The 12,245-nt window shown below is 40.4% G+C and overlaps 2 protein-coding genes across 3 annotated transcripts in view; both read right to left on the minus strand.

Moving 5' to 3' along the window:
• Window positions 1–12,245, minus strand: part of ADAMTSL1 (ADAMTS like 1) — a 703,777-nt gene that overhangs the window by 356,837 nt on the left and 334,695 nt on the right. The window lies entirely within an intron of this gene.
• Window positions 8,082–8,382, minus strand: LOC132569955 (small nuclear ribonucleoprotein F-like). The gene has a single exon (XM_060236399.1). The coding sequence runs from the start codon at window positions 8,380–8,382 to the stop codon at window positions 8,122–8,124; it is 261 nt and encodes an 86-aa protein (XP_060092382.1). The 3' UTR covers window positions 8,082–8,121.

Consider the following 12,245-nt stretch of genomic DNA (forward strand, 5'->3'; position numbering starts at 1 on the left):
TGCCTTCCCTCAAAATGCTCAAGGTGGCTATAAGGTAAAATAAAAAAACCAGTAAAATAGTGCTTCTTATCCCCTGGTTAGAGTATATGCATCAATCAAGAAAATGATTATCAGCAGCAGGGGTCGTTTTGTAGAAAAAAAGCTGGTAGAGCTCATCCAGGGATCCTTATGCAGCTGCACCTACTATTCAATGTGGGAAGGAGGAGGTGGAACTGTCAGAAAGGTTCAGGAGCTGTGCTTCTGCGAGCTCCACTGAATCCGAGGCCTGATCAGCATTGTTTCCTGTATCTGAAAAGCGAAATAGATGAACGCAGCACCTCATATTTCCTGGAAACAAATTGCTGCTGTTGTTCTCATAATTTCTCTTTGAGATCAACCATATGGAAAAATATATAGCTGCATGTTTGCTTCCAAAAATGAAATGGAAAAACCCTCCAGAGATGCAGCTTCACTTTGAACCTGACGTTTTGAATCTTAGGCACTGCAAGTCTTAATTGGTATAATGATAAATTTAGCTGATTAATCAGCAAGGCATAACTGCATTAGAGGATGACTAGTTTCAATTGGTGAGGCTACAAATTATGGGATTACACTTTTAAATTGTAGCCTGTTTTGATATTCTACTTTGGGAATGAAAGAAATTTTAATTAGACATTTATATTGGGATGGATTTAGCTGAGGATTTCTGAAGACAGAAGAAGGGAGAATTTTTTACAAATTTCCTCCCTTTTCATGCTGTTTGACTGGTCCCGCTAGGGGTTATTTGAACTAAATTCAGGGGGGGGGGGAATTTGGCTGTCATGGACAGTGTCCTGGTGGTGACTTGGCACCCACTTCACTGATTTGTCTATCAGTTCAGGATTGCAAGATATATAGACTGATACACTTTGAAGATTCTCAGTGGACTGTTTTGAATGTTTTGTATGCCTGCAGGTGGATGTTCAACAGGTGCATCATTTTGTAATTTTGTGATATATGGTTGAATTTCTATAAACACTTTAATAGACAACTTGTTGTCTGTTGTAAATGTTTATCGTTGTATGACTACTTTTGCGCATTGTTTGTGGTTTCAGTGCTGTACAGTGAAACTAACTGTCTCTAGAAGCAATACAACATTTATAAAGTAGATTTTGTAGCAGTTTTTGTATATTATGAGGAACATTCTCTTAAGAAGGACCAGTAGTTGGTAGTTCTGTAGAGTCTCTTGGCCAGCAATAAGAAGAAAGGGCTTTGTTCCTGCTCAAGATGAAGAATGGCTTTCTCTCTATAAGAGATTTGTCTCATTGCTGCATAGCTTGCAAACTAGAGAGCATCATGCCAATATTAAAATTGAAGTTTTGGAATCAGATACAATAGGCTTGCTCCTTATAGAAAAGTATATTGCAGCAATGGGTGAGGTTTAAGAGACTATGTTCCCTGTAATGGCTAAATTGAATAATTTGGAGATAAAGTTTTGATTTTATCCCTGGGTCCAAAAAATGCACCTTATTAGTCCAATTACAACCTTTATTAGAATTTGTTATTTGTATTTTTAAGGTGGTTCCTTCAGGAAGCCTCAGTGTTTGTATGGGAAGTGTTTGGCCAGCAATGAATTGGAAGACTTTGAACTTGCTTTGAGTAAAAGAAACTGGCTTACTCCTTACAGCTTGACAAGACAAGGGCATTTATTATACTGATGAAGTGGCAACACGAAATGCGTCTATTTATTGTAACTAGTTACTTGTATGCTTTATCACTAAAATCACTATGGACTCTGTAGAAATTGGTTTAATTGTCTTCTATGGTTGTTAAAGTGGATTTTTGTATCTAAGAAGTTTAAAAGTAACTTTATATTTAAAAAAATATGTAAATCCTTTAGTAATTATATATATATTAAAAAGTATGGTAGCCTATTTATATCACAGTTTGTTGTGTGTTTTTGGTATGTATCTCCACTGTGATCCCATTAATTATTGCTAATCTCTGGTTGGGGGCAGAGGATCCCCCAGTTTGCAGGCCCTCCGCCTGCTTCAGGGTTATCAGAAAGCAGGGTGGGGAGGGAAATGGCTGCTGGGCACTACATTATCCCTATGGAGACCAGTTTCCATAAGGTATAATGGATAACTGATCTGTGGGTATCTGGGGCTTGGGGGGGCTGTTTTTTGAGGTAGAGGCAACAAATTTTCAGCATAGCATCTGGTATCTCTCCTCAAAACACACACACCCCAAGTTTCAAAAAGATTGGACCAAGGGGTCCAATTCTATGAGCCAAAGAAGGTTCCCCTATCCTCCATTATTTCCAATGGCAGGAAGGGATTTAAAAGGACTGTGATCCCTTTAAATGTGATGGGCAGAACTCCTTTCAGAGTTCAATCATGCTTGTCATAACGTTACTCCACCACCAAAGTCTCCTGAGTCCACCCTCAAAATCCCCATATATATTTTTGAGTCAGACCTGGCAACCCTAATTGTCCCCCACACAAAGATTTTTTTTCACTGTGGAGAGGTGGTGCACAGACCTTGAGACTGTGTTGTAAGAAGTAAAGGACCACACAATCAAGAATAGTTTGAACTTGAGTTACATGGATCACACTATACAAACTACAACTGTGGCAAGTTAGATAAGCTATACTTCCCTCCTCCCTACATTTTCACCAATATAAAATAATAGTTGACATTTACTCCCACAGGGAAAATGAAAAGGCAAGGAAATAAGTAAATTCTCCAGGCTCCATTTCAGGATCAGAACAACAGAAGTCCTTATTACTTCCCCTATACCTTTTATGTATGGTTCCATTGAAGCAGCACAGGATTGAAACAATATCAACAGACTTCAAACACACAGTTAAGTCGATGTTCAACAAAGCAGGGTGAAGAAACCCAATACCCCCTCCAGTACTTCCACGTGGAAACAAAATGAGTTATATTTATTTTATGGGACAGTTTGAATTTATTGCATGTTGCACATAATCTTTGGTCTTATTTCTTTAGTGCTCCTGGACTTTATTTCAGGATGTCTTACGTTATCACCCACCCCTTCCATTCACTCTGACACCTTCTGCCAAATGGGCTTTGAAATTAATCTCTGATATTAAAACATCTCAATGTGCCACCCTAGCAAATGGTGGGTGCTTTGAAAGATATTTCAAATAGGCAATAAAGGTTGAAATGGAAACTCTGTGAAAATTAATGTAGTGTAGAATCAGGGAACATGCCCCTTACTGCTTGACAGAAATAGAAGACAGAACCTGTTTCTGAGGTATATCCAAATAACTCACAGGTGGCAAAACCATTAGAGAATGCTGCCGGTGCTTGCCACAGAAATGGAATACATCTCACACTATGAATATTTACACGACTTTCTCTCCATTTCTCACAGCCCACCTTCTATGATGTCTTGAATTCCCACAACTATTTTGGGATATTTTTACAATAAAATTAAAGTGTGGTCTACTGTGGTAGCAGCAGCAGGTGGGATGCAAAAAAGAAAATCAAACCACAGTACTTAAGGAAATAAAAGACAACTATATATTTTCTAAGACAGGCAAGTGATTCTATATACCTTACATTCAAAAAGTTAGATACATCCAGACCAAAGTACAGTTGTGAAATCACTCTTGCACTAATTTGCACATATACAGATAACAAGAGAGGCATTGTAATGTAGCGAATAGAGTTCCAGACTTGAATGTGGGAGACCGGAATTCAAATTCCTCCTTAACCAGGATACTCACTGGGTGGCCTTGGGCTTTGATATTTCAGTTTCCTATATATTTCTCTAGCTTGCATTTAGGATTACTAAAGACATACAGTTGAAACTTTACTAGTTATGACCAAGCATGAACAAATACCTGCTTTTAAGTATAGTAAGTAACATAAATGTTAACAGAATCATTTCCAACCAGAAATGATTGAAAGCCTTACTGATCTGACAGTTGTTCTGGCATCTTGATGTCTAATTTTGGTTTTCTGGACTCTGTGTAGCAGGAAACACAGTAAGGGAAAAGATACATAGATGATAGGAGCACTGACCAACTGGCAAACCAGAGCTTTTTTTGGTAGAAAAAGCCCCTCATGAACAGGTTTGCATCTTAGGCCACACACCCTGATGTCACCATTATTTCACACAGGGTTTTTTGTAGAGAAAGCCCAGCAGGAATTCATTTGCATATTAGGCCACACCTCCTGAGCTAAGCCAGCCAGAATTGTGTTCCTGCTCAAAAAAAGCCCTGCGGAATACCTAGTCAGTCAAACAGAATCATTCCATAAGTCCCCAGCATTTCTACTTTCCACCAATTTTTTAACCACCTCAGGCTTTGAGAGAGGTGATTAATTCTATACAAGAATGGATCCTGGTTCTGTGTAAGGCTCTTCTTTGAGACTCCTGAGGCAGAGACTTTGTGTGTACCTACTGGCAGACAGGCAGGACAGATTATGGAGAAGAGAGAAACAGAGCATACTTTCTCAAATAGAGGCAATGGCTCAGATGAGCAGATACTGAGGCTAAGGAATTCCCACTGTGATATGCAATCAACACACATACCCACCAGGGGACATAGCCACAGGCTTTGCTTGTGCACAATGAAGGCACACGGCTGACTTCAGCTTTAAAATCAGCTAGAAAACCAAACTGTGACAAAAAGACTAATTGTGTCTAGAAGCAATAGAACATTTATAAAGTAAAATAAATGTTAACACATAATGCATACATATAGGAATATTACATAATGCAGCAACACTTTACCATCCTACAGGTAAGAGAAATAGTCCCAAAAATAAGTTCCAAGCACTCCAAAACATATTATAATCCAATCTCTCTTTAATGAATAGGTGCTTACTCACTTCTATAGACCTGGAGACTCTTTCCCCAAAGTTGGGGTGCAGGAACCTTGAGCTCAACAATCATTTATTCTCTTTGTCGAGAGCCTCCTTGAAAATGCTTACATTCATTTCAAAGTGGAACAAAATAAAGCCTTCACTGTTTTCAAATATTGCAGTACACGTTCTTCTACTCAGCTACTTCTACTTGACAAAGAGATGAAATGATCATCAAGCTCAAAGCTCCTGCACCCCAGCTTTGGGAGAAGAGCCTCCAGGTCCAGAGAAATCAGCAAGCACCTATGCATTAGAGAGACAATGGATTATAATATTGCTTTGGAGTGCTTGGGACTTATTTTTTTAGACTATTTCTCTCTACCTGTAGGATGGTAAAGTGTTGCATGGATACTTTGGATAAGGAGTACAGTATCTAATAATGTTATCCCAATTGGAAATGTGGGAGAGGATTCAAATCCTAAGCACCCTTCTAAGTCCACTGAAGTCAATATGTTACCCATTAAAACAAGTGGAAATAAATATCAGATTGACCTAACATGCCTAGCTTTACTTCAGATACTGGACATATTCAAATAATCTGATCCAGTGTTTTCACACTACCTTTAATGACATACGCATGCTAGAGGTGTGCAGGATTCTTCCTTGTACTCTTGCCTAGGACAGAATTCCTATACATTACAAGGTAGTACTTGGGACAAATGTTCCATTTTGCACAATGACTAACTCAATTTTTTTTTAAATTCTGAAGTCAGGTGCCACAAAACAATCAAGGTAGGAGAATGCTGAAGATATAGTCTTGTGCAATGTTTTGAACAGGAAACATGTGAATAAACAAAGCCACTTAACTGCATGTGTAAATAGTCTAGTACAACCTGCACCCAATTCAGTTGGCACAACTCAGTGCCAGTTGCATACACAAACGAGTGATCATGGAAAAAGAACATGTGCTTTTTTGGAGTCCATGCTGGAAAATTGTTCCTTCTGCACAGCTATAAACGTAGAAACAGATGGGCAGACTTGCAGTGATAGACAGTCATATCTGCACACAAAAAAAAAAGGGGGAGGGGGGCTTTCTACATTCAGTTGTAAACAAGACTTTAACATTCAGTCCACAGGCTAATTGTGCTGATGGTCATCCAAGAAAGATAATAAAGGAGGAGAGCACCAGAGAGCATGAATGGAATGGACTATTGTGCTTGACTAGATTCCATGTATAAATTAGTGAGAGGGGGAAAAGAAATTCTTCAGGGAAAAAAAAAAACCATGTACTTTATTATAATTCCTAGTGTTACTTCTGCAACTACTACAATAGCAGGCGAAAGAGCTAAAGCCCACTGAAAAGAAGCAGACTGCAAATGCAAATCTGATTCAATGACTCTTTGACAAGAAGTAGTTTGACTTCAAGTCGGGATGAACATGCATGTCAAAGAGCGGTTGGTTTCAGCCACATTCCCTTTGAGTTAGAAGACTGAGGGCTCCTTGTGTCCATTCTGCATTCTCTCAATGAACATAAAGGATCTTTTTTTAAAAAAGCACACAGTTAGCCGTCTTCATTATTCGCTGAATAGTCTGGGAAACAATGTACTGATATTTTTTCAGCGTGTAAAATCTATATGACCACAAAGTCTTCTCTTTCAAAACCACAAGGGCAAGGCAAGTCTCTATCACTGTTATTTTATGATGGTAACCAAGGTACCTTTTGCAATCAGAGGCCAAGCTATCCATTAATGTTCAAAGAGGGCCCAAAGACTGAATCCATCTTCTGAAGCATCTTTACCTTCTGCTTCCAGGTTTTAATCAAGGTGCAATACACATTATGTACATAGTTTCATAGTTTTATTTATTAAAAGTTGTCTGTACTTCATGTCTAGAAGTTTTAATTGTGATCTGATGCAGATTTTGTAGATGGCAATGTACAGTTATGCATTTGCCCCATGAAGGATCTTTTTAAAATATCCAAGCTGATTACACTCATATGATCTAACAGTATGTTTTCCTTACCTCTACGGCCTTTACTACTGTGTAATGTCAGGTTCAGCAATGCATGGCATAATCATATCATTCCAGGAGCCAGAGCAATGTTCTGAGAGCCTTCCCAACAGTACAGAAACTGTCAATCTCTAGCATAAATAAATGCATTCACTGAAGTCAGTAAGTTTGTCTAAAGCATTCAAAATGTCCAGTGAAAATTCATTCATTCATATTCCTCAATTTTGTGGACATAAGTATTGAAAGAAGTTTCGTTACTATACACTACACATATACTGCATTCAGGAGATGCATGTTTTTGTGTGATTCATATGGAGAGATTCTGATGTTCTCTCTTGCTCTTTCTGCATAGCCATTTCCCTACCTTTTCCTTCAATTTCAAAATTGATTTATTTTGACAGTGGATTAGCACTGTTGCTCCCATTCACCTGTGAAGTCTGCAGATTCTTTCGCTGTTATGAAAGATCTAAAAGAAGAAAAGCCTTTCTGGGTCAGATCAGGGGTTCGTTTAGTCCAGCATCCTGTTTTTCACAGTGGACAATCAGCTACCTCCAGAAAGTCCATGTATAGGACAAGAAGGCAATGGCCTTCCCCAATGCAATCCCCAGCAACTGGTATTCCAGTGTGCTGCCCCCTGACATTTAGCTATCATGGAAATAAGTTGTTGAAAGATTTATCATTCATTAATTTGTGCAGTCCCCTTAAATACCTGAGATAGTGACCTTCTTACATCTCAAAGCATAGACCAAGTTCATTATGAACTATGTGAAGAAATACTTATCCTGAATTTACTCCCCACCAATGCTCTCTCTAAGCTGTGGAGTCTTGTGAGCAAAAATTCTGCTTAGTGAACTACTAGTATTAAAGTTGTGAGCTACTGCATAAATTAGTTTGCTCTGGGCCCATCCTTCCTAAGCTATGACAAAAATATGTGAGCTGAAGGCTAAGAAACTCTGAGCTAGCTCACGCTAACTTAGCTTAGAGGGAACACTGCTCCCCACCAATTCACAGTGTTACCCCAAGTTACAATATCATGAGAGATGGAGAGACAGCTCTCAATTTTTTCCATATCATTTGTAATTTTATGAAGTTATACCATGATCCCCCCATATCTTTTCCTTCAACTGAAAAGTCCCAGACTCAGTCTAATATTATTTCATAGTGAATATTTTCCTTCAACAAAAATATTTTAACTTTTTCTAACCAACAGATATAGTATGTAGGCTCATTTACAAATGTACTATAAGACCCCAACATGACATATACTGTAATTTAAAAAAGACTGAGCACCTTTAAAAATGTTTTAAAAAAATTAGTTTATTCTCTTATTTCTATGTCTTCCTCTTCCTCCTCCACACCTCTTATATAAAGGACATTATTACCCCTTATCAGAACATCACCAAGGGGTCCAGATAACGGACCATCAATATATTCTTCTGCAAGCTGCGCGTTCATGTAGCCATCAACAGACACAAGGTAGCCCTTGTATTCCACCACCACCCCTGACTTCAGCTTCACCATCACAGGCTTCCCAGTCAGTCTATTGAGGAAGGACTCTGGGCTGAGAAGGAAAATCATGGCAACTCGACCCAGTAGGAGGCAGCCACAACAATAAAAAGGCAGCATGTGTACCCACTAGAGGGCTAAAGGAAAACTCCCAGGATCTTTTGTTGTTGTTGTATTTTTGTTTGTTTGTGTGTTATCTGCATCTGGAAGTCATGTCAACCTCTGGTAACTGACCCCTACTGGGGGCCTGGAGGATATTCAGAGAGGTGACTGAATAAGTCTGCCCTGCCTCCTGACTGGGTATTTCAAGGACAGTCTTCTATTCAAGTACCAAGTACAGTCAACCCTGCTTAGCTTCCAAGATCTGACAAGATAGGGCTTGCCTGGGCTATCCAGGTCTGGGTGAAAAGTTCCAGACTCTTGCAGCATAAACTTATATGGAAGGTGCTTCAACCACCTGTAACATTCTGGTAGCCACTTTTTGCATTTTTCTCAGCACCGCAACATCCTTTTTCAGATTAGCAGAACTGTACATAGTATCCCAAACATGGCCATACTATAGATTTATTGTATACAAGGTCATTGTAATACTAGGCTTTCTACTTACAGTGCCTTTCCTGATGATCTCTAGCATAGAATTTGCCTCCCCCCCCCATTTCTGCTACATGCTAATTAGCTGTTTATTATCAAGCTTGTCACCACAGCTCTCAGATATCTTTCTTGGATGATCACCAGCAGACAACACTGGTGCAAAAATTGCTGGATTTTCCCCCCTTTTTGCCTCAGAAGCACATTAATTTATACTTTCATCAAACCTTGTTTGACATGTTGTTGCCTGCTGAGCTCAGAAAGATCTTCTTGGAGCTTGCACAGATGTTTTGGGTTTCTTCATCCCGAGTAATCTGGTTCCATTTGCAAACTTGATCACTTCACTGCTCACTAAATACCAGATCATTTATAAACAAATTAAACGGCACTGGTCTCAGTACAATTTCTGGGACCCAATAAATACTTCTTTCCATATTTTCTTACCCTCTACTTCATATTGATTAACCATGAGGGGAACTTTCATCTTATTCCATTACTTCTGTAATTCCTCAAAATCCCTTGGTGAAGGATGTATTCAAGCATCAGATAATCCTTATCCACATGACTGTAACATTTATAAAAAGAGCGCCAAAAGGTTAAGACAAAATGTCACTTTGCAGAAGGCATGCGGATTATTATTCTATGAGGTTTGTTCTTGTATACAATTATTTGTTGTCTCTTTTATAGTTTTCAGGTTACCTGGCAGTAGTTTTTTTACCCTCCCACATTCCTTTACAATAACTGAATTATTCAGTAAGAAGGAAAACTGCTCTCTCCTTTAGATCACGCCCTTTGAAAACTAGAACATATTTTATGTGTGTATTAATTATTTATGAAGATTAAAAGCCCAAGTCCTCAACTCCATAAGGAGGAAATAACCCAAATACTTGCTTCATAATAATGGGACAAGACTGAAATAAAAAGTAATAGGAATGCTGGTCTGGAGTCCCCCATACCAAAATCCATTTTTTCTCATTTCCAAGATAATTAACTCCAGCACAGTCAAGGGTAGAAGAAGCATCCGCCCTGCTATGTCCTTGCAGGATTAGGTGCTTTGGGACCCTGCAGAAACTTGTTTTCTCATGAGGGTTTTAGCTCTCATTCTGAATTTAAGTGGGTCTTCATGTTCAACATATCCATCACGAAGGGCTGTCACTCAATCACCCACAGATGTTGCTGTATCCTAACTCCACTGCTGTTCAGAAGGAATGTTCAGAAGCCGCTCCTGCTGTCTAGCCCACATATTGTGTAAAGTTTGCTGGGCTCATCTTACCACTGATCTCAGTGTCTGCATATAACTGTAATATGGAATCTTTGCAAGTATAAAGGACAATTTCCTGGCATTAAAGAGACTTGGTAAAATTTGATCCCTGGTTTCTAAACTCGGGTGGAAGAGGAGGGTAACTTCTGACTGGCAACTGGCCAGCTAAGTAAAATTTCACATAGAGAATGAATTTGGCCCAGATACAACCAGTTGCTCACTGTTGCTAACTGTCCTGGCAGGGAGGCCACTAAGAGCCTGCAATTGCTTCTATATCTTAGAGCTGTTTCACATTTTTATAAGTTTAAACTATGACTGCAACAAACATTTGCACCAAATACCTGCATTCATTAAGAGCCACGATCAGTTGCAGCTTCTTGTTGAGAGTATACCCAGTGACTCACTCAAATTTGTCTCCACATAAGATGTGAAATGGTCCTTTGGACTTCAGAGTTTAACTCATTTGCTGTTGCTATAGCCCTCCTCCTGGGCTGAGTTCTTATACTTAAGCTTAGGGCACATCTGCACAGGCAATTTGGCAGCTGGGATTTAAATATGGTATTTCTGTACACTTGATTCTTGAGTAACCACAGGCATGGTTGGCTTGAAAGGGGGAGGGTAAAGGTAAGAGACCCAAAACTTTCCTCAAATCTTCTCCCCAAATGCTCTCATTTTTCACACCTCTTTACAGGCCAATTACTTCCTGATTGGCAACTGCTCTCTGCAAGTTGCTCTAACATACTGGGAATGTTATGGGCAGACTGCTGTCCTAGATGGTCACACGCAAGTGGGCCCTGTAGTACTGACTGTGTCATGGGTCACACTCTCAGCCTAGTCCCAATCTGCCCCTGACTGCTTTGCTGCCATTTCCTTTGTCTTCCCACATGAACCCAGCCAGCTGGGAATCATGCTGTCAGTGTCATAACATGATAACACACACACATCCAATCAAATTGAGCTATGTGACAGTGTTAAAAAAAATCTAGGTAAGGGCAGAAAATACTGCCTTCATTCTGAATGTCTTCTGTTTTACCTCTGTTCCCTGCAACAGCTGCAATAGAGAGGGGGGGGTTGGTGGGGGAGCTCTTTTTAGCTTAGTTCTGTCAAGTATCTGCCAGCCACACTGCACTTATCCTCTGTCCTGTACTGTTTCTCAAGCGGTGTACATTGAAGGTGGGAGAACTACAGTGTCAGTCTTTATACAGTATATAATCCCAGTGCACATTCATCTGTGCCCCACCATTCCTGTTTTTTCAGGGACTATTCCCCATAATCCTATCAATGACCAAAGAGCTGGTGGTGATAGATGCTCCACTGCAGATACACTATTAGAAAATCTGCAATTTAGAGGGAAGCACTGAGGCAGTTATGCTGTCATAGAGCAAGATGTCTTTTGATCATGCATGCTTAAGAAAGGGAAAACAGTCCTACATGCCATTGGCCTACCCAAATTATGAAGTCTAGAACTCATTTCCTTGCTTTAGGTATCAGTATCCATGTATGTGTGTGTGGAGGAAGATGAAGAAGATGATATTGGATTTATATCCCACCCTATACTCTGAATCTCAGAGCAGTCACAATCTCCTTTACCTTACCCCCCACAATAGACACCCTGTGAGGTAGGTAGGTCTGAGAGCAGGGCCAGCGCGTGGGAGTAGGTCAAGTAGGCAGTCGCCTAGGGGCACCACAAGGCACCCTGTCTCCTCACCCGCCGTGCCTGTTAACTTCCCGACTTTGCTGAGGCTTCCTGAGACTTGGAAAGGTCGGGAAGCCTCAGTGAAGTTGGGGGGAAGGGCAGACCAAGCCGTGCTTCAGAGGGAACTGTGCATTCCCCGCAAGGGCGGGCCAAGCCGTGCATTCCCTCTCCCATGCCTGACCCTCTCCCACTTCAGAGGGAGTTGGGAAGAGGCAGGAGAGGGCCGAGCACAGGGGTGGGCCAAGCACTCACACTTTGCACCCCTGATAATGTCACTTCTGGTGATGTCATCGGGCTCTGTGTGCTTGGGAGGGGGTGGGGTGCAGGTTTTGGCCTGGGGTGCTAGAAACCCTAGTGCCAGGCTTGGCTGAGAGAACTCTTACAGCAGCT

This window comes from Heteronotia binoei, chromosome 4 (genome assembly GCF_032191835.1).
Source record: "Heteronotia binoei isolate CCM8104 ecotype False Entrance Well chromosome 4, APGP_CSIRO_Hbin_v1, whole genome shotgun sequence".
NCBI lineage: Eukaryota > Metazoa > Chordata > Lepidosauria > Squamata > Gekkonidae > Heteronotia > Heteronotia binoei.

What these genes read in the sequence shown, in the direction of transcription:
- LOC132569955 (XM_060236399.1), bottom strand. Translation starts at nt 8,382, where the DNA reads ATGATTTTCCTTCTCAGCCCAGAGTCCTTCCTCAATAGACTGACTGGG.